Here is a 23840-nt window from a genome sequence, read left to right as displayed (position 1 = left end):
CATCCTGGAAAGAGCTGTTTGCTGAAATGATACTTGGTCTAAGACTAAATGGTCAGAAGACTAAAGCTCTGGGATCGTTAGTTTCAAAGTCAGCCTGGGCCACGTGGCAAAACCTATCTTGATTGACAGTTTAGTTAAAAAGGACTAGAGATGTGGCTTAGTGTAGACAAGCTAGCATGTATGCAGCTCTCTTTGATTTGTCGGATCAGTTGCTAGGAGAAGGCTACCTGAAGGATGAGCAAATGTGCTAGTGAGGGAGCAAGTGTAGAAGGAGGGGTGGGCGAGGAAGAACAAACAAACCATGTGGCTACTGATCTCCTTGCCAAGGCAAGGGGGCTCAGAGGCTGTGAGGGCTCTATCAGCAAGTCTGGGCTTAAAGGCACTGAGGCCTTTTAAGCAAAATAGTATCAGCATGAAATCAAAATAGTGTGATGCTCTGTCTTTAAAAGCCACACCTGAATTCTCTCTGGGAAAAATGGAGGCAGAATCACCAAGTAAGGAGCTACTCCGTCTGGAGGCTGTTGTCTAGGGTGGCAGCCATAGAGAAAGTGAAATTGAGAGAACTGCCCCTGTACCTCAGGAGTTAAAAACCAACAAACTTGGTGACATAATTAGGACAATGAAATGATTAATGTTTAAGTGTCTCACATCTCATTATAAGGTTGAATTTCTTAATGGAATGATCCTTTTGACAACTAACTCTAACAACTGTTGCCTATTGTTATCCATATAAACATTTCACTTTCATAGGTGAGTTTGATTTGTTAATGTTTGATGATTTAGAAAATGCACCAACAAAAACCTATAAATGCTTGTCTTAAAAGAACACTTTTATTTTGCCATATACTGCAAATAAGATTTATCATGCTAGAGTTATGAACTGATTATGTGATGTCTGCTTTCTGATAAATTATTCCTCTCTCCTTAGTGGCAGCATGTATGGTTTATTGCACAGAGTAAAACTGAGCAGAATTCCAGTACACATGTTCGCACAGGGGCCTTTCACATGGCTAGTCAACATATATAAGGTTTCTTGTGCCCGTCCCTAGTGTCTTGGCATTACTTTTATTATGTCTGTGCTGCTCCTAGATGAAACACCACAAAGCATTCTTTTACTATTGTAACCTCAACCAGTTTTCCTTTTTCTTTAAAGAACTTGCAATTACCATCATAAAAACTCCTTACTGAAGAACTTTCCATAGTGCATTATCATTCCACAAGTCTAATAATAGTAGAATATAAAGATTTTTTAAAAGAAATTACTACAATATCTAAAAATGATTTTGAGGTCTATAGCTAATTCCATAATGAGAAACACTAAAAGTCTGGACAAAGAGAAACAAAGAGAAACTGCCAAAGTCAGGGATTTTAGAACTGGTGCACATTGGAGACTATAAATGTGACCAGCTAAAGATACTTTGCAAATCATATGCACCTTTACATTGTCTAAACACAGTTAAAAACCCGTTCTCTTCATGCTAATGCTTAAAATTGGTCATTAGCTGAGATTTATGAAAGTTTATGGACTTCTATCTTGTATCTGCCTAAAAGCTAATTCTGTGTGTTTTGTGCCCTCTTACAGTGGTGCTATCAGGGAGAATGTGTTCCTTTTGGCACTTGGCCCCAGAGCATAGATGGGGGTTGGGGTTCCTGGTCGCTGTGGGGCGAATGCAGCAGGACCTGCGGGGGAGGCGTCTCTTCATCCCTAAGACACTGTGACAGTCCAGCGTAAGTAGCTAAAGTAAGCCAGAGCCAACAAAAAGACACAATTGGAAATGATTCAAAGCTGTGGTTTCACATGTTATCTGTAAAAATGTTTCTCTAGCAAGCCAAGTGCTTGTCTTCAGAAGAAGCAAGAGGTCCAGGAAAGTGGAGGAGCTTTGTTAGACAGACTTTCTTTTTCTTCCTTTCCCCTTATTGTGTAAGTAAAACTTGAGAGAGAGAGAGAGAGAGAGAGAGAGAGAGAGAGAGAGAGAAGCCAAATCTTTCAAATAGAAAAGCATTGTCTTCTAGATACGTTAGTAATGATCAGATTTCCTCTTCTGAAGACTGCTGATTTATGGATGAATCCATGTCTGGTTTCTGCTACATTACCATTATTTCCAGAAAAAGAAGGGCTTTTCACATGTCACATAAAATTATTACTGCCACATTACTATTAAAAGGACCAATGAGAGCGCATCACAGATCACAATGAAGACAATTCTGTCTATGTGTTAAAGTGGTTTCCATTCACATGCTCCTGTCATCTCTCAGTACTGTTGCAAGCAAGTCAGCCTGTCCCTATCCCACCACTCTCCAGCCAGAGTCCCCACGGGGCAAGGCCAGCCCATCAGTATGCTTTGCCAGGTCTATTTCCTCTCCATCCTCTCAATGTTCAGGTGGACTGGTACTTTAATTTACTTTTCCTATTCTGCCTAAGACTCACCTGCTCCTTCACTGCTGCCTGCTACCTACCCATAGTGTCTAGAACTGAAGCTGAGGATCTTTTCTGATAAGCAGTCTTTGGTGAAGAATGATGTTTTAACATCTCTACTCACCCCACCCACTAATCTGGATAAATGATGGTCTAGTTTAGTTCTTTATTTGTTCTCATTTTAACCTTGGACTCTTAGCTTTTTTCAATACCTTGTTTCTATTTTTTTTTTTTTTTGATCTAAGAATATTTTCTTTAAAACAGTTCTAAATTTCAACTTCCCACTTTCTAGCATTGTTGCCTTCTTACCAAACAGAGATTCCTGTTATAATTTATAAACTACCCTTGGCTGTCATCATCCCCCCAACTTTGTTTGGCCTCACAATCCCTTTCTCTCAGCTTGACTCAAGTTGATCAATTCACTGATCTTCAAAACATATTCCAAATCCATTGATACCAGTAGACTTGATTCTTTTTTAAGCAAGTACAAGGATAATTAGCCTAAATTCAACAGAGCCTGCTATAAACCACTATCCCACAAGGCTCATAGTTTACCAGTAAGGTTTTGGGGTGTTTGTCTCCCTTGGCGGCTACATGGCTTCTCTGTGACTCTGCCTACTCTCGCTCTACATCTTTGTTCAGATTTTTCACCTAGCTTTGTTCTGTTAAGCCATTGGCCAAAACCAGTTTCTTTATTAACCGATGGCAATAAAACATATTCACAACACACAGAAGGGAATCCCACATCAGTTTGTCACTCAATAATAGCATATCTGAGTGATGGCATATGTTTTTCCTGAATTTTAAATAATTTAAATATTAATTTACAAAAGCAAATATTTGATATTGTATTATTTTTCACTAATATGGAAGAAATATAATACAAAGCCATCTTCTTTAATTTGATATTTTTAACTTTATTTTGAAAATGCATTTTTGTATTTATTCTGAACTGGATCCATTCCCAGGAAGTCATTAAGTGTTATCTCTTTGTTTCCCACCTAAAAGAAAATTATAGTCTTTTCTGAAAGAAAAGATTATATTTTCATTATTGATGAGGTTTTTAATTTTAAAGTCATTGTATTGAGTGGAGTACTATACTATGATAATTAAATATACTAATTTAATTATATTTTCCTGATAATATAATCATAACTTCTAAGTCTTACAAGTTATTTATATATGCTGCTATAACTTTATTCTGAATAACCATATTCATTGCTAACAATGATCATTATTTAATAATTGATAAAACATCACATTTTATATCTTTTTAATGTAACCTTTGATGAGTTCATCAAGCAATATATGTAGTCTTTGTTTGACAAATGCATTATAATCACATGTTAAAAAAATGTTGTTTTCCAGACCTTCAGGAGGTGGAAAATATTGCCTTGGAGAGAGAAAACGGTATCGCTCTTGCAATACAGATGTAAGTAAATCCAAAATTTGCTATGAGTAGTTAGTTTACTCTTTTCTCATGCAGGGAAAGCTTTCAATTTTAGGCTCTTTAATCAGAAATCCATCTGTTGTAAGGGTCACATGAATTTTCTAAAAAGCTAGCCTCAGCACTGTCAATTCCATCAGTAAGACCATGAGGTAGTTCCAGAAGCAGGTGCAGGTGTCTTCTCTATGATGGGGAGACCCATATATGCCCTGATAAACCTGGTTTCAACTCCCAACCTCACTGTCACTATGTTTCTTGAGTCCACAAGTGGCAGTCTTCCTATGCTCTTCATCTTGTTTTCTGTCCCTCACAGCGAGGAGCCTGAGACTCGCACATCATCCTCGTCTTTTGGTGTCCAGTCCCGTAAGACTCAACATTACAACCCATAGTCTCTTCTGTTCCACATCATGTCCCTGCCACTGGCAACTATGAAAATATTTATGTGCCCTCAGGAATTCATGAACCATCATCAGCAGAATTTCACTGTCTGACTTTTCTGAGTTTCCCTTATCTTTACTGTGCTAGCTGCATCTCTGTTGCTGTGATGAAATACCCAGATGAAGGAACCCAGGGGAGAAAGTGTGTATTTTAGTTTACAACTCCAGAACCAGTACAGCCCATCTTGGTAGGGAAAGCGTGGCAGCAGAGCATGAGACCTGTCTATCACGTTTGCACCAGAGAGGTAGAAGAGAAAGAAAACAGAAAGTAGGACCATGTTAGAAAACTTCAAAGTTAGCTCCCAGTGCCATACTTCCTCTAGCAACAATACATCTTAAAGGTCCCATAAAACCTTCTCAAATAACACCGCTAGCTAGAGACCAAGTATACAAACAGAAGTCTTTGGGAGGCATTTCATGTTAAAACAGCATTTACGCCGGGCAGTGGTGGCGCACACCTTTAATCCCAGCACCCGGGAGGCAGAGGCAGGCGGATCTCTGTGAGTTCAAGGCCAGCCTGGTCTAGAAGAGCTAGTTCCAGGACAGGAACCAAAAAGCTACGGAGAAACCCTGTCTCGAAAATAAAAAAAATAAAAAAGAAAGAAAGAAAGAAAGAAAGAAAGAAAGAAAGAAAGAAAGAAAGAAAGAAAGAAAGAAAAAGAAAAAACAGCATTTACCTTCATGGTTTGATCAAAACCATCACTCCTTCAAATCTACTGTTTCCTCTGTAGTTTGCAAAATGGGAGCTTTTTGATTTTCTCCTTGGTCGTGGTGGGCTGCCTCTGGTAGTAAATTGACTATCTTTCGTTTGGTAATTCTGTCCAGAACATTATTGCTCCTTCCTGTGTATAAAATACACTGTTTTATTTTGTAACACTGAAATATTTAGAAACTAAACTTCATTCACATTTTCCAGTCTACTCCTGCCTTAACTCTTTATAAATTCATAAATGTGCAGAATATTGTTCCAACATATCCTCTTCTGGACTTTTCCATAAGCATACAAGCATCTTTCTATATAAAAACAAACAAAAAGCCCTTGCCAGTTATTTCAACCACTTCTTTGCCACCCTTTGGAGGAAAGAAATTCCTCCAAAGACTTATCTTTATATACTGAATTGAGTTCACATCTTCTCATTTTTTCCTGAATTTGTTCTTTTGTGATTTTATCGTCATCATAATGTTGGCATACTCTTACCAAGTCACAGATGCCTTCAATATTTACTAGTTGTAGTCTTCATCTTCCTACTCATTTGAACATTTTGATTATTCTTTTTCATTAGTGCTTCTTCTTATTCTCCTAATGTTAGACTACCCAGGACTTTGCCCTTGACTGTTTCTCCATTCTACTGATACTCGTTTTATTTCTGATCTCATAAGCTTCAGTGATTTTGATGCTATATCATTCAACTCCAAAATTTATACCTTTCAGCCCAGTTGTCATCTTACTACTCGGGTTGACCTTTAATAAACATGCAGTATGTAGTGTATGCGAATGTTATCTATAAAACTATTCAACACTGTTCTCTGTAAGTGTTCTTTACCTCAGATATCTGTTCCACCAATATAAGTCAAAATTCTAGAGGTTTTTTGTTTGTTTGTTTGTTTGTTTTTCCTCAGTCTTTTCTGTCTCACCATTTGTATCCATCGAATTCCTTAGGAAATTTTGTTATATTTTGCCTTAAAAAAAGATTTGACAGCTTTTCACTACTTCTGCTACTTCTACTCTGGTCTGAGTTACTAGTATCTATAGTTATCAGTTTAATAGGCTTTTATTTTTGTTTTTTGAGGTGCTTTTTGCTAAGTTCAAGACTTTACACATGCTTAGGCAAGTGCTCTACCACTGAACTTCACCATCAAATCTTTAAGAGCCTCATGTGTTTATTTACTAACAACAAATTTTTACTCTTCAGTTTCCAATATTGGAGGCAGAGTAAGTCAGGTTATCCTTACTCTTTAACCCCCAACACTTCACTATTTCTTGTATATGAAATTATTACAAAAGCTAGTAAGATCTATATAATCTGACTTCCATTGCTTCTGAGAACTGATCTGTTAGCTTCTTCATCACTGACTCTGCTCCAACTACATGGATCTCCTTCTGTAAACCCACCACTAGTGCTCTTTCCTTGGGACTTTTGTTTTGACTACTCCCTTTGCCTTGTGCACTTAATGCTGTCTATCCCTTCATCTTTACTCAGTTGTTTTCTTCTCATAAGGCTAACCTGGCTACTGTACTTAAAATTGTAAGCTTCTCTCCTCCTCTATTTCTTTCCCCCTTTAACACACCTGTTTATCATATTTTATTCTGCTAAACAGATCTCAGAATAATTGCATATATCTTTAATCATAAGACTTTTCTAATACTACCACTATTCATTCCCTTAAATTGAATGCCTGATGTATATTTTCAAGGAATCACTTAAATGAAGGAAGTCACAACAGAGAATAATCACAATATGTTGACATGAATCATATTTTACAAAAGTATGTACAGTTGGCACATGGCTAATTAGAAATTTAAATTTCCATAAAAAGTTAGAGAGAACTAAAAGGCAAAGAGAGTAGGCCAGAGAAAAACTAGTGGTGTTAAGGACATCCTAGGTAAATGGAGAATGAAGTGCAAGGCCATTGTACTAATGGTCTGCTATATGTTCTGAGGCATTTCGAAACCATTAAAAGAGTCATAGATTTTGGCTTTAGATGTGAACAGATGGAAGAAAGATAAGAGTACAACATAACAGTGAATAACTCAAGAGGAATTGTACCAGAGACTGCATTTTGTTTCCAGGCTGCCCAGACCTGAATAATCACACAGAAACTATATTAATTACAATACTGTTTGGCCTATTAGCTCAGGCTTCTTATTAAGTAACTCTATTATTTTAAATTAACCAATTTCTATTACTCTGTGTATCACCATGAATCTGTGACCTACTGGTAAGGTTCTGGCGTCTTTTTCCTTTGGCAGCTACATGGTGTCTCCCTGACTTCACCTTCTTTCCTCCTCTATCTCTGCTTGGATTTACTGTATTGCCATATTCTGCCCTGCCATAGATTAAAATAGCTTCTTTATTAAATAATGGTAATAAAACACATTCACAGCATACAGAGGGAATCCCACATCAAGGAATTTAATGGCTGAAGTGCTGAGACAGAGGCTCTCTACAAGTAATGAAAGTGGAGTCTAAAGAGGGCTATTTGGGAGAAAATTTGGAACTGACTTTTAAAAAGCCACAAAAGTAAAACCAAAACCAAAATGAAAACAAAATAAGACAATAGGAAAAGTAGAGTGAGTTGGGTAGAAGTTGAGATCGGAAAGAAATACATTTAAATTTATGATATAACAAGTGAGTGCATTCAGAGATGACAACTCCAGAAGGTGGTAATGGGAGTACATGCCCAAACTGGAGTGGAGACAAAGCAGTGGAAAGAACTTCACTGCTTGTAAGACTGATGGTTTTTCCATATGAATGCTGAAGACACTCAGGATGATCCCAGAAGTTGGTGTATAGGATGAGACTGTCTTAATTCTCATATACCTCAATCTCTCCTCCAAGAGAGAAAATGACCCTCATTTATTAAGCCCCTAGCTGATTTAGATTAATGACACCAATGTCAGAAGAATAGAGGTTTTATACAAGGACAGAAGTGAAGACCTATTGTTGTATCATACTATTAGGTAGGATTGTGAAACTCAAACCATCTCCTAGTTCACAACTATTTCCAGTATTATGTAATTGAAGGTTTGAAAATACAATAATATAGGCATTATACAATAAGAGTAATGTATGCTAGGAAACGTAACATGAAAGAAAAAAAAAGACAGACACTGTTGCCTGTACTCATGACTGTATTAGAAGCTGAAACTAGAAGCTGGAATGATGGCATTTCTATTACTATTTTTCCCTTTTATTTCAACTTTTAATGAATTAGCTCTATAGTCCTGACTTTTCCATATTAACTCATTTTAATTCTTCAAATAAGAAAGTCATACTTACTTCAGTATTTTGTTGTTTAGAATTTTTATTTATTTATTTATTTTTAGAATTTTTTATGTTTAAGCGAAATGAACTGTCTTTGAATTAAATGTGTCCCACCCAAGTTTTAAAGAGCTGTCATTTTTACCATGCAGTTTTATGAAAAGAGATTTTCAGAATTATATATCATATTAGATAAAACCAAAACTCCTATATGTTAAAAAACCTACCAAAAGGGTTCCATTTTATAGGATGGAATTTATTAAGAAATCATGAAGGATGAGTTAATTGTAGTAAGATTAACTAAGATAAGCAAGAATTCATTGTATTCTGTTAGCAATAGCAAGTGGAAAACCTAGAGAACTGGCTGGCCCATATGTATTTAATAAATTCTCCTTGAATTGTTTTTAGGATACACAATCTATTCAATATAGCTTGTCAATTTTTTATATATGTAGAAGCCTTGCTCATTCCCTTCTTGTTCACAAAGTTTCTAAATGCACAATGGTTAAATGTTAATATTTCATATACTGCCCAGGTTTCTGTTGTATCTGAACTACTCTGAATTAAAAGAGATAAAAGAATTCACTTTTATCAGGTCAGCCTCATTTCATACTGTGTGCTCATATACCTCAATCCTATGTGTGTCATATTTTATGACCCCGTAAATGAGATCTGAGTGAGATGTTTCCAATTAGTTAGAATTAAATAGATAGTTTAACAACCAGAAAACATTTTATAAGCATTTTTTACTTGCTCATTTGTGAGCCAAAAGCTTTCTTGAGACTTAAGTATGAGTAATACAAATTATAAATTCAAATGTTCCTGGAAAAATTTTTTAAATCAAAACCCAGAATTAATGTCAAGCAGTCAAAGAGCAGGAGAACAGGGATTCTTTTATTTTTGATTTTGGAGATCGTCTCACTCTGTAGCCCAGGCTGGCCTGAAGCTCAACTATGTATCCTTAATTTGCTTTGAATTGCTGGCTATTCTCTTCCGTTAGCATCCCAAATGCTGTGGTTCAAAATGTGAGTCACCACATCGAGCATCAAAGTCATTGTGTATGTGTTTATTTATTTGGAGATCAAATCCAGGGCCCACTGTGTGCTAGGTAAGTGTTGTACTACTGAACTATGAGCTATAGCCCCATCCCTAAAAGTGTTTCATTCTAATGATTAGGCATGCTCTGTGCTTTCTAACTTTTTCCTGAGTATATACATTTTAATGGAAAGTGGAAAACCTAGGGGACTGGCTAACTCATGTGTATTTAATAGGTTCTGCTTGTATTATTTCTAGGGCATACAATCTATTCGATATAGCTTGTCAATTTCCTAGATAATGTAGAGGTCTTGCTCATTCCCTTCTTATGACTGGCTGGTTCGTACTTTGCATTTCTGGTTATTTCTCATTTTAACATTAAAAATAGTTGTTTTTTTGTTTTGTGTGTGTGAGTCTGTTAGTATGTATGTCTGTGTGTGCATAGGGTAGGAGGATCCATTGGTAAAGTACTTTCTGTGTGAACATGAAGATCTGAATTTGAATCCACAAAACCCCTGTAAAAAGCTATTTAGTCTATAACCCCAGGATTTGGAGTTGGGTGCATGGAGTTTGGAGGGTTCTGGAGCTCAATGGCCACTCAGCCCAGTCGAATGAATGAGCTCCAGGATCAGTTAGAGACTCCATCTTAGATAATAAATTGAAGAACAATCAGAGAAGATATCAGCATCAACTTATAGCCTCCATATGCTTGCCAACACAGATGTACATGCACCTGAACACCATGTGTATACACATATATGAACACACATGTACTATGCACATAAGACAATAGTATTAATAATCCTATTGATAATTGTTGTTTATAAATTTTTGATTAGTTATTCTAGCACTACATTAAAATCATGATTGAAAAACTGAACGTTAGAAAAATCAGACAATTAAAATCTGAGTATGCTCCATACTGCCTCATACTACCCTTGATAGTTTATTTGCCAGCAGTTATTGAAATGTAAAGGGTCACTGTTATTAATGGCTACAACAGTTGAGTAGTGTTAATATAAAGAAACTGATTGCATTCATAGATAATATCCTACTAAGGGAATAATATAAACCTTACACCAGACATCCAGAGCCTTCTGGTCTGAGGAATTATTTTCTGAACTATACACTCAATACTGCCATATCCAAGTTCCACTGGACATTGCAAATACTTCAACTGGTAGAAAACACTTAATTAAAAATAACCTAACAAAGCAAAGAAATAACACCAGATGTGTAAGTAATGATGGAGTACATAAGAAACACACAAGAAAACAAGACAGCATAACTCTTCCAAAACTTATTAACCCTATAGCAATGGCATTTGATGAGAGTGAGTTAGAGGAAATCTCAGAGAACTCAAAATAATGATTCTAAGTATGTTTAAAGGCATAAGCAAATGGCAGGATATAACAAGGAACGTGATGGATAATGTGAAAGATAAAATAAGAAGCAAAGGTTAATACTGATGAAAACATAATCTGAAATTAAAAATAATTATAGCAAGTCAGAGTTTAAAAGTCTGTGGAAAATCTCAGATACAGAATAGAACAAAGAGAGAACTGAGTGTCTGGGATATCTGAGCATGAAGACAAGGGTGAGGAACTTGCAGGGACAAAGATACAATAATAAAAAGGGATCATAGGGAACTTTGAGATGGATACCATACACTAAAAAGATCATATTTATTAGTTAAAGACACAGAAAAGGGCAAAGGATCTCTAACTCGACAGTAAAAACTTAAAGAAATCCTTCAGATTGGAGAGAAAAACAAATACATCCACAAGGCCATAGGAATTAATAAACCATGCTGGAATAGTACTAAATAAGAGAAGGGGGGAAACACTACAAAATCAACAGAATAGCAGCAATCCGTGCACAGTTTTAATAGCTGAATATCAATAATCCCAATTCCTCAATCAGAAGACACAATAGTAGATTGGTCCAAAAAGAAGAAGCTATCTATGTGTTGCTTCCAAGAAACACCACACACACTCACACAGACAATACCAAGAAAATGGACATAGGACTTTGAGAATCCAATTTCAACTCAGTTAGAAAACAAATAACAAATGCTGGTGAGAGGTGGGAATATGTGAATGTTTATCTAAGGTTAGGTGGAATGTAAATTGATGCAGCCTCTGTGGAAGTTGTGTGGGGGCTTCTTAGAAGCAAAAATAGAATTACCATATGATCCATCTACACCATTCTTAGGCATTTTCCCAAAGGCCTCCATAGCCTTCTATCAAGAAACTTGAATATCCATGTTTACTGCTGCTCTGTTCATAATAGCTATGGCACAGAATCAGTTTAGATGTCCTTTAACTGATGCTTGGAAAATGAAAATATGATACATATATACAATAGAATTTTATCCAGCTGTAAATAAAACTGAAATTATGAAACTTGCAAGAAAATGGATGGAACTGGAATATATCATACTAAGTGCAGTGACCCAGGCTCAGAAAGTTTATATTCTTTCTGGTATGTAGATCCAAAATTAGATATTTACATGTGTCTATTTATCTTGGAGTACCTGTACAGAGCTCAGAAAACTAGAAAGGGGCTGTGAGAGGACGCTGAGCAGTCTTAAGGAGTGAAGATATAGTAGACACATATGATAAAAAGAAGGTGGACATACAGGGAGTTAAAGCTTTAAGTTTGGATGAGGATGGATGCACAGGAAGTGGAAGAGATGTGCAATGTGTTGTCCCAAACTAAGCATATATCAAAAACCCTTAAGGAAACTTATTTCTTGGGAAAAGGAGAAAGAAAAATCAGAAGAAAGAGGAAACACTATAAAACTGGGATAGTATTGGTGAATTAAATATGCAGTACAGGGTCTTCCTACTTACTAAAGGTGGCTCACAATTTCTGGTATAAGAGTCTTAGTGAAATAACGCTAGTACAGAGTCAAATGCCATAATTTCTAAGATTTATAGCATCTGTAGAGATGACAAAAGGAGCAACATCCACACTGGAACACCTCACCGCTTAGAAGCTTGTGTTACCTATGTACAATCCTATAGTGGTAAATTGGATTGAAAAATACAAGATATAAATCTTTTGCTTAAGTTATAGGGAATTAAAACCTAAAACCAACATAGATCAAGTAGTCTTACTAATTAATAGCAAATGCAAACAGAATATCTACAGTTTTCTTAGTGTCATATAATATAAAGATGGAATAGGGGACTTATAAATACAGGACTCAATACAAACATAAAAATATATCACAAATGGGTATCCAGTTATAAAATTTACCTGTCATCTTTAAAAATATTTTTAGAATTATTTTATGTGTATGAGTGTTTGGTCTGCATGTATGTGTGTACTACATGCATGTCTGGTTCTGTAGGAAAAATATGATAAGTTTAGGCAAATGTTTAGGGAAAAAAAGTTTAGGAAATGCTTATCTATCCAAATAGTTGAAAGTACAATATAGTTTATAAAATGTATTAATACCTATAGATCTGGAAAATGGCGATAAAGATTTTGTTGTTATTTTTATTTTGAAAATACTTACACACCCTAGAGACTGAGGCCTGTGGCATTGCTCTTGGGTCCATGGGGCTGTACTTGTTGGTCTGGGGAGAGGATGCTAGCTTAGTTTTAAAATTGTTTTATATACATGCTTTAGGACAGTGTTGATACTATTATTATTCTTAATAGCCTAAAAAACACACTACATACTAAACTCTCCATTTTTAAAAAAAATAATCAAAAATAGGTTTCAGAAATTTCTTCCAGGAACTACTTTCCTTTGATTACTCTTTGATCTCTCTCCAGACCAGCCAATGCGATTCCTGCTTAGCTTATATTTAGTTTTCACATATTCAGGGCATTCACTGGTGAGAACTGAAACCAGAACACCTAGGATCAGAGACTGGGAAACAGTCTTATCCAGATGCTCAACAGTTCTGCCTCAGGGCGTTTGCACTTGCTGTCCTCTCAGTTCTTCAAACCACTTGTCTCTCACCTCACCACCAACTTCTTTACTCTGCTTCGCCATTCTTCTCGTGTCAAACTACAATACATTTTACGTAGCAGGCATTTAAGGTTTTATTGTTTCCCCTCTAATCCCAAAGCCTAGATTATATCTGACACATATTATACAACTTATAAATACTTGTTAAGTGAACCTAGGCCAGTTCTTTGTAACTTGTTTTAAGAAGACCACTGGCTAATTAGTATGTACAGAGAAGAAACTTATCAAGGCCTGGGTATCTTTCAATCTAAGATTTGTTTAGTATAGATTCAGAAGAAAGAATAAAAATCACTTGGTTGTTGGAAGGCAAGTTTTGGTGGAAATAAAGGAAGTTGCTCATAGTTGTAGCTCTCTGAAAAGTATTTGTCCTGTTCATGTTTCTACGAATTGGGTGTCTGCTTTGCGATAATTGTAGAAGAAACTAAGAATCAAATGGTATTACATCATCTCTCACCCCAGATCTTGACAGATATGATTCTGGACTGGCTCAACAACTAATCAAATTTGACCTGTCTCCTTTTTTTCTTTTTTCTTTATTTGTAAATACTTCTGTTGAAGCACTGGCATGAACAATTTCTTACCTAAGCCTATGCTGTTACATCATTTGGAGTGACTCAAGGAGGTATTTCCATTCAGATAAAGGAAGTATCTTCTACCCTGAATTTTTTTATGAATCAAATTTCTGTAGTCCCGTTCTTTCCTTATGAAATAATTAAGATTACTTCATGAGAGTGCTATTAGGGATGAAGCAGCTTACACACCTAAAGATCTCTGAAGTCTGTCACAGTGTACTTAGAACTAGTTAAGTGGCACTTATAACAATGCTTTGATTTTATTGTAGCTGACCCTAGGAGAGGCACTCAGAAGAAAAAAATAGATTAAAAAAAAAAACCCTTCATGTCATGCCATCCAAGTGCTTCATAAACAGCAGTTCCCTTTTATTGACTATCTGCTTTTCTTCAGCTTTAAAGGGTCCTTAGAAAATACTAGAAAGCAGCATTTTTGATTTTGTATTCAGTGACTGTCTTAATATGTTAACTCAGCTTTGTACTGGTGTTTGTATAAGAGCTGTTGTTTCTCCTTATGTCTCTGTACAGTTCTTGTCTTTGGTATAGGATGGCCTTTTCCACTATTCGGAAACACTCAGAACACATAATCTCTTTCTGCCTTCCTGCATAGCTTTACTTGGCTTCCCTGTCTAATCCCCCAGCACAGTCTTAATAATCTCCCCAGGTCCCTTTTCTTTCTTAACTATCTCAACTGCAATACTTTGGGACACACTCAAAGTTTTCTTTCAAATTCAGTATTTACGTAACTTATTACATAGCTCATTGGTCTTTCACTCACGCAGCACCTAAAGACAAGCTGTAAGATATTGTTGTTTGCTATTTATATTTCCTGAAGTAGTTATATACTTTTCCCATCTCAATCTGGTCTTTTCAACTAGATTAAAAACTGTGCTTGGACAAACTTTTAAGTGGTTGATACTCTTTTTGGTGAAAACTTGTATCTACAGTTCAAATTACATATATTTTTGAAATTGGTATTTTCTTTAAAAACAGATTTGGTACTTGGTAAAACCACTGACAGACAACTTTAGCTCTCATGAAAGAGTCTTTGAAAATAACTTAGAAAGAGACCAGAGAAATGACCCAGTGGTTAAGAGCATGTGCTGTTCTTGCAGAGGACCAGACTACATGTCTAGAACCCTTGGGTGACTCTAGCTCCAGGGAACCTGGCGCCCTCTTCTGGCGTTCGTGTTTACCTACACTCATGTGCATATCTCTTGCACCCTTAAACACATATGCATAATTAAAAATAGTCTTTAAAAAAGGGAAAATAGGTTGGCGAAAACAGTCTTTATTATGTTCAACCATGTTTATCAGACATAAGTAATCAATGACAGTTATGAATAGGCCTCCCCAAATCATAAACATTTAAAACATTTTGAGTGTATTTTTGCAGATTTTGTTTGCTTATAGTTTAATTATATGGTTCTTGACCATGTACTTTGTATATGACAATGTTATGTAGCAATGTCAAATGTCAGTATTTCAAAGATACAAATATTAGCAAACAGTGAAAAGAAGGACTGGCCAGCATAGTATGACGCACTAGCTAAAAGTAGGCAAAAGAGTAATTACACACACACAAAAACCCTTAGGTTTGGAACTGATGGTGTAGTATTTGACTACATTGAGTATATTTTAAGATTTGAGGCTCTTAACATAATGTACAGCTGCTGTCACTATTTTAAAATCTGAGGCTTTGGACTTAATATGCTAAAAATTTTGAGCCATATCTTATAGTAAGTAATGATAGAAATGTAAATGTTTGCACAGCATGGTCTATTATTTCCACACATCTCATAGAAACTATTTACTATTACTTACTGACCCTGGAGACTGCACAAAGCAAGGGTAGATGTCTCAGGGGGTTGCTAAAAAGTCCTCAAGTTTGTCTCTGAGGATGCCTGTAAGTCACTTATCATTTATTCTGAGTTGAGTACTCCCAGGACTGGAGATGTGGTTCAGTGACACACTTTTACTGCCCAGCATCTATAGACCCTGGCTGGATTTCCAGCATCAACTTCCTCCCATTTTGTTCTTTCATGATATATTCTGTTCTACATTTAAGAGGAAAGTTTTCTTAGTGTTTCAAAATTTATAGCTTTTTTAAAAATTTAGTTGCTACAGTGCTACAGAAATCTAAAAGATGAATCAAATTGTGCTATTGCCCAAACACTCAGTGAGATGTTATACTTTGTCTTTGTGTACTTAAGAGTTGAGTAAGAGATGACTGTGGCATTTGTAATTTAGACCTAGTTAGATTGGCAGGGTTTTTTCTCTAAAATTTTCAGGTAAAAGAAACATTCCAAACTTTTATAACCAGTTATTGTTTCCTTACCATTTCCTTTCCCCTTAAAAACATGTGCACATTTGGTACCAATTTATCATTTCATTTTCTGTGATGTTAAAAGGTGAAATTTACATTTTAATAAGTCCAAACCTCTTGAATTTGAAGGTGCTTGGAGTTGAATCCTAGCATTTTTCCCAGTTCAACTTCTGGTTTTCATCAGGAAGCGTCTGCACTGATCAGGGTACAAATGGCGATTTACAAGCTAGATGCTGTCTCAGTGCTTGGCATCCTGGTGCCTTTACGTAAATCTAGAGCAAGTCATGGCACCTGGGCTTCAGGCGCTGTTACCAAGGGGCTTTGTGTTCTAGGTTCTTGTCTGGTTTCCGCATGTCTCTGTAAGGAGGTATGATAGCTGCAACACATGAAAACTTCTGTGGCAACTTTCTAGCATTCAGTTTAAGTCACTGCAGTTATTTCTTCTCACCTAGACGGGCAGCTCAGACACCTCCGTGTGAGTCTGTATTGTAAAATGGTTTTTTTTTTTAAAAAAAAAAAAAAAAGTCAAATGACACCCAGAGAAGATAGGGCAGCAGTCAGTAAATACGAATTTTAGGGACGCTGTCCCTTGGTTTTTGGCATTTTACAACAATGGTACCATTTATGATTTTATTTTATTTTAGCCATGCCCTTTGGGTTCCCGAGATTTTCGAGAAAAACAGTGTGCAGACTTTGACAGTATGCCTTTCCGGGGAAAGCATTATAACTGGAAACCCTATACTGGAGGTAACGTATGACCCGGCAGAGCACTCGTGCTCGAGAGCTTTGTGATATTCACGTGCAGACCTTCATGGACGTGGTAGCTAGAATCAGTGTTTGCAGGTCAAAGCAAGAAAATGAGTATGTTATTTTCCAAGTCTTATATTTTAGCTTCCCTGTGATAGTTTATATGCAACAGCTTACAAATTATTAAAAATTATATTTTAGAAACTAATTTTCTTTAAAAAGTTTTTAAAAATCCTAGAAAGTATGTAATCATGTAAAACTCATAAAATATGAGCTCTGCTTGAGACTTTCCTGGGGTAAATTATAATCACTGAATATTTGCAATTATCCCCTTAAAACAAAATATGCCGACATAAATCAACTCAATGAACTCCAAAGAAAAAAGGAAACCTATTTATTTTTTTTCCGAGTCAAAGGCTAGTGATCTTTCTAAAGATCTATTGTTTGATTTGCTTTCAGTTTTTCCTTTTTAGAAGTTATTGTGTATGCACACATGAACACAGATTTCCCCAGGACTCTTATGTGGAAGTCAGAGGATAAGTTCCAGAGGTCAGTTTAATCCTTTCACCTTGTTAGGTCCGGGGACTGAACTCAAGTCCAAAGGCTTGGTGGTCAGTATCTGTACCCATTAAGCTAACTTGATGGCCGCATTTTAAATTTTGTTTTGGGTAAGGTTTTTCTTGTTTTGCTTTATTTTTGAGAAAATTTTTTTGCTGTGTAGCTTAGGCTTGCTTTAAATTTACTCTCCTATTGACTGAGCTTCCTGGGTGCTGGATTTGCAATGTGTACCAACACGCTTGCTATATTAAATGCTTTTCCTTGTCTGAAAGCATTTTTGCTACTTAGTTTGGATATGTATCAAAGACTAATATTTGCCATTAAAAAGATGAAGTTTTTTTTTTCAAAATATAAACTACATTTTGTTGTGTGGAAAATTTTAATGTACCGTGAAAAGTACTGTGTTATATAATTTTGCTTTAAAATTACACAAGAACAGAGTACTTTAAAAACTTTTTTGAGCGTAAGACCTATGTACTGACTACCAATATTTTACCTTTATTATTTTATTATACACATGTATGCTCATCTCTCTAGCCACTTATTAATCATGTTGCTTTTGATGCATTTAAATTAACCTGTAGCCATTTTCTTCTGAATGCTTTGGCATATGTACCATTGGCCATCATTCAGTTGTTTGCTCATTTTTTCTTTGGCCATAAGAATATGGACAATGAGATGCATGTATCTTACCTGTGTTCTCTCTGAATTTTTGGCAACTGCATATATCCATGAAGCCTGAGTGAAATACAGAAAGTCACCATTACTTCCAAAATTACCCTAGTCCTTACTGGTTCAGATCTATAACTGTTTTTCATAGACTAACAGTCTTAAGCAACAGACATTGACTACTCCCGGTTTTGGAAGCTGGAAACCAAATATCAGGATGTATGCAGGGGTGAATTCTAGAGAGTGACCTTTTCTGGGTTGCAGACTACCATCTTCTGTTTGTATCTGCCATGACACAAGAGGGAGAGGCTCCTGGACATTAATTCAATTCATAAGGGCCTAATTCCCAAAGGCTCCCTTATCAAATAACATCATATTGGGCTTCGGCTTTGAACATAGACATTTGTAGAGGACATAAAGCTTAGTCCCAAAACAGTCTTCATAGTTCTTTACATCTGTAGTCAACTCTCTAAGAGGTAAACATTGCTCATTTTTCTTGCGTTCTTTAATTATGCCTGCCCAAGAACTTCATATAGTTAGTCTTGTCCATTACTGTTTCTGCAAGACTTCCTTCTACCAGTGCTTTTATATTGATCCTTGTTGTGATATGCAGTAGTTTAATCTTTTTATTGCTGAGTGGTATTCTTCTGTAGTAATCACTTTGTTTTGCTTTCTGCTGTATATGGATGCCTGGCTTGGTTTTAGTTTTCATTTGTCATGCGTGAGCAAGCTGGTGTGAATGGTTCTATTCAGATTTCTTTTTAAAATTTTTTTTCTATTCAGATCTTTTATGAGCATATGTTTCCCTTTCTCTTGATTGAATGAACGGGGTGAAATACTATACAATAACATAGGCAAGACCTGGCTTTTTAAAGAAATTGCCTGATGTTTTTAAAAAAATGATTGTACCGTCAGGCAGTGGTGGTGTACGCTTTTAATTCCAGCACTTGGGTGACAGAGGCAGGAGGATTTCTGTGAGTTCGAGGCCAGCCTGGTCTACAAAAGCTAGTTCCAGGACAGGCTCTAAAGCAACACAGAGAAACCCTGTCTCGAAAAATCAAATCAAATCAAAACAAAAGAAACAAAGAAAAAAGGATTGTACCATAATGCACTCCCACCAACAGTATCTGAGAATTCTATATACTCCAACATCCTAACCAGTATTTGGTGTTTTCCTGGAAGTTAGTTTGAATTTTCAGATGATTGTGTTGAACATTCTTTCATGTACTTGGCTGTTCGTGTGTTGTTGTTGTTGTTGTTGTTTATATATGTTTTTCTCAAAATTGCTTTCCTTTTAAAATCAATTTTAATTGTATTAATTTATTTTTGATTGATATCTATTTATACTTATGTGATGCAGTATGGTTGGTCATTTGGGGAATCTGATGTTCATATTGGGATGACAGGAAGCACACACTATTATTATTTATGTGTTAAGGGCCTTCAAACTCTTCTCTAATTATTTTGAGGCATATAACAAGTTGTCATAGACATAGCTGTCTTACAGAGACTGGGAGAACTAATTTCTCCTATTTTGACATCTGTTATCCAACTTTTCTCCATTTCCCTTGCCCCATAACTTCTTCTATCTTAGAGTGACCATTGTTCATTCAGTGTGATCAACTTTTTCTCTTTCACATATGAATGTGAACATGTGACATCTACCTTTGTCCGCCTGTCTCATTTTACTCCAATATAATGTATTCTAGTTCTATCAGTGTTGTTACAAATGATGTGCTTCATTCTTTCCATAGATGAATAATATTCCACCAAGTTTACATGCCACACTAGAAACTTCAATCATCTATCAGCAGGCATCTTTATTGATTTCATTTGTTCGGTATAGAGAGTAGTCCTGTAATGAGCATATATGCAGGTGTGTTTTTGATCAAGGATCTCAGCTCCTTTTAACATAGACAGTATTACTATTATTGGCTTTCTATCATGATTCTACTTCTTATTGTTAGATGCATTTCTATTTTATTTGTCATAATTGCTATATGAATTTACATCCCTAGCCATCATGCCAAAGAACTCTTTTCTCCACACCATATTAATATTGGTTACTTTTTTGCATTTTTAAAGATATCTGCTCTAACTGAGATGAGATAGTATTTGTGTGAAGGTAAGAGGTATCTAGCCTTTTGCCCATTTTTAAATCAGGTTATTTGACCATTTGTTTTGTTTTTGTTTTTGTTTGTAATAGGGTCTTTCTTTGTAACTCAGGCTGAGCACAAACTCATGATCCTCCTACCTCACTCTCAAAAGTACTGGAATATCATTGCATGCTGCCACACACACCTTGTTAGTTTATTATTGCATTTTTTGCTTATTTTATTATTATAACTTTTGCAGCAAGGCCTTCTTTTGTAGCCTACAGGCCTACACCATATAATTTAAATGTATCCCCTCCCTCTCTCTCTGAGTGTGTGTGTGTGTGTGTGTGTGTGTCTGTAGGAAAGAGAATAAGAGTGCAGAGAAAGACTATGGTAATTATGATTGCATTTCTCATCAAATGTATATTAGTGGTATAAAGTGCTACTTTTCTGTCTTGATTTTATCTACCCCAATATTAGGTAATTTACCTATCAGTTTTAATAGATTTTGTTGGTCTATCTTTGAGAATGTTCTCTATGCTATAAAAATGTGTATTTCCTAGATATTGATGAAATGTTCTGTAGATGTCTATCAGGTCCATTTGCTGTATTGTGGAATTGGATGCTATAGAGTGGATATATTTATTTATTTATTATTGTTATTTCCTCTTATTTGATGGTCTATTCATTAGAACTATATAGTGACCATGATTCCTTTTATAGGTTTTTAAATTAAAGTCTGTTTGCTGATGAAAATATAGCTACTTCTGTTCACTTTTGGTTTCTCTTTGTATGAAGTCTCTCTTTTTAGCTTTTTATGTACATCTGTATTTATCATTGCTGCTAGTGAAGGGAGTTTCTTGTAAGGAGAATATTGACAAGTCTTTTTAAAAATCTACTCAACTACATTAAGTCTTTTTATTACAGATATCAGTCAACTCAAGGTCATTTTTGATAAGGACTTGATTCAGTCATTTTGTCATCAATTACCTTGTGATCTGATGGCATATCCTTACTTCTTATACTCTTTAGCCTTGTGGTTTGGTGGTTTTTCAGAGTGATAAAATTTGATTCATCTGTACATCTCTTTTACCAGTGAGTTTTATTCTTTCATATATGTTCATGATGACACCTATCTCTTTTGCCTCTACATTTAGGGACTCCTTGAGAGTTTCTATTATTTAGTCACAGTAGGATCAGTGAATCTCCTGTATTCCCCATGAGCGCTCTGTGTGTGTAAAACTAGTCTGTTTTCTGCAATTATTGGATACAGTGTTCTCGTACATATCCGTGAGGGCAGCCTGCTTGAGAGTGGAATGTAATCCTTTGTATTCTTTCTAATTTTTTTTCTGCTCTTGTTGTACCAGCTGTAGGCAGAAGTATGTTCAGTCTGTGCTGATTATATGGCTCAGCTTCCTCTTGTTTTTGAATATATTTTCTTAGGTTTATATATATATATAAGATTGTCTCAGAAATATCTGAAATTATTCAGAGATTTAATGTTTGCTATTTTTATAGCTATTGCATAGAGCATTAGCTCTAAATTTGTAATGAGCTATAATTTAAGCTAATTGGTTGATAAGGTCTTTAACTAAAGAGTCATCTCCAGTCCCCTCTTTGTAATGTTACTTACTATCAGTATGTGTGTATATGTATGTGAAAGTGCTGTTATGTGCATGCATTGGCTTTTGTGTGGAGGTCAGAGGACAATTATGTGGGAGTCAGTTCTCTTTTTCCACTCTGAGTTCCAGGGGTAAAATTCAGGTCACAAGGAAAGAAGCACCTTTATTCATAGAGCCATCTTATTGGTCCCTTGGGTCTTTCTTTCATGAATAATTATGCCCCCTTTTCATTAGCTTCCTTGAGGAATAATTGATAAATTGTACATAGGCTAAGATGATGTTTTTATGCACGTGTATGATGTAAAATAGTTCTAAGTGAACTAGCTATCACTGATTCACATTGGTCTCTATGTGGCATCCCCTCTGTGTGCTGTGAATGTGCTTTATTCCCATTGGTTACTAATGAAGCTCTTTCGGTCAATGGCTTAATAGAGTAAAGCAGGCTGAAAGTCCAATCAGAGATATAGAGAGAAAGTAGGCGGAGTCAGACAGATGCCATGTAGCTTCCAGAGCTAGTGAGACCCCAGATCCTTACCAGTAAGCCACAGCCTGGTGCCCGTACACAGTTGAATAGAAATGGGTTAATTTAAGATGTAAGAGTTAGTTAATAAGAAGACCAAGCAGTGTTATAATTACTACAGCTTCTGTTTGATTAGTCAGGTCTGGGCAGCCGTGAACCAACAAGCAGTCTGTGCCTACATTTCTTCCTTTTATGTGTGGAGAAGGCCTAAGACCTGAATCAAATTTTACGTGTATGGAACAAATTTCAAGTATTCATACATTACTATTAACTACAATATTTCCAAAATTTCTCTTAAAATTTTAATTTTTTACCCTTTGCTAAAATTATTTTCCATCTTAGCCAGTTTCTGATAACCATCTTTCTCCCTTCTGCTTTTCTAAGCTTGACCTTTTTAGATTCTACTTAGGTGAAATCACACAAGATTTGTCTTCCTGTAATGGCCTATTTCACTTATAATAATGTTTTGTAAGTTTTTCTATTTTCTCAAATGTTAGGAATTATTTCTTTAAGAAGGCTGAATTTCAGGTATTCTTGTATTATACATGTTCATGTCTAAAATATATTGTGTCTGTTTGTATATCTCACCATTTCTGTATCTATTCACCTGTTGAGAGACACTAGGGTTCTCTTTTTATTATGGCTTTTGTGAACTAATACAGCAGTGAAAATGAGAATTAGTGAAAGCTTTGCGATAGCAATTTTATATTCTTTGGAGATTTACCCAAAAGCCAAAGTGCTAGGATGTAATGTAGTGTTGCCTTTAATCTTTGAAGAACCTCTATAATGTTTTCCTTTATGCCACTACTAACTTGTGCTCCTGGCAATGATGTAGAGAGACTCCCTTTTCTCAAAATTCTTGCCACCACCTCTTATTCTGTGACTTTTAACCAACAGATTTCTGGTAGTTGTGAGGTAAGAGCTCACTGTGGTTTTGGCAAGTGTTTTCTAGTGCTTAGTGAAAAAAACACCACACTTTCCCAAGTACTTATGGGCCATATATATTTATTCTTTTTTTTTAAATTTTCAGCTCTGGGGTTTATTGTTTGCTTGTTTTAGATTTTTTTATTAATTTATTTATTTATTATAGATTTCTGCCTCCTCCCTGCCACCACCTCCCATTTCCCTCCCCCTCCCCCAATCAAGTCCCCCTCCCTCATCAGCCCAAAGAGCAATCAGGGTTCCCTACCCTGTGGGAAGTCCAAGGACCACCCACCTCCATCCAGGTCTAGTAAGGTGAGCATCCAAACTGCCTAGGCTCCCACAAAGCCAGTACGTGCAGTAGGAACAAAAACCCATTGCCATTGTTCTTGAGTTCTCAGCAGTCCTCATTGTCCGCTATGTTCAGCGAGTCCGGTTTTATCCCAGGTTTTTTCAGACCCAGGCCAGCTGGCCTTGGTGAGTTCCCGATAGAACATCCCCATTGT

The 23840-nt window shown here is 36.0% G+C and overlaps 1 protein-coding gene across 16 annotated transcripts in view; it reads left to right on the top strand.

Moving 5' to 3' along the window:
- Positions 1-23840, top strand: part of Adamts6 (ADAM metallopeptidase with thrombospondin type 1 motif 6) — a 216220-nt gene that overhangs the window by 115649 nt on the left and 76731 nt on the right. For all 16 annotated transcript variants that reach the window (XR_007595091.1, XM_050160420.1, XM_050160418.1 and 13 more), the window contains 3 exons: positions 1583-1728; positions 3785-3848; positions 16846-16948. Coding sequence is in view for 15 of the 16 variants with exons in the window: in XM_050160420.1 (XP_050016377.1) it covers positions 1583-1728; positions 3785-3848; positions 16846-16948 (313 nt within the window). In the remaining variant the exon portion in view is untranslated. The remainder of the gene's footprint in view (positions 1-1582; positions 1729-3784; positions 3849-16845; positions 16949-23840) is intronic.

This window comes from Alexandromys fortis, unplaced genomic scaffold (genome assembly GCF_014885135.2).
Source record: "Alexandromys fortis isolate MF-2015 unplaced genomic scaffold, M_Fortis_MF-2015_v1.1 scaffold_76, whole genome shotgun sequence".
Classification (NCBI taxonomy): Eukaryota; Metazoa; Chordata; class Mammalia; order Rodentia; family Cricetidae; genus Alexandromys; species Alexandromys fortis.
This window is presented reverse-complemented; position numbering and strand designations above follow the sequence as displayed.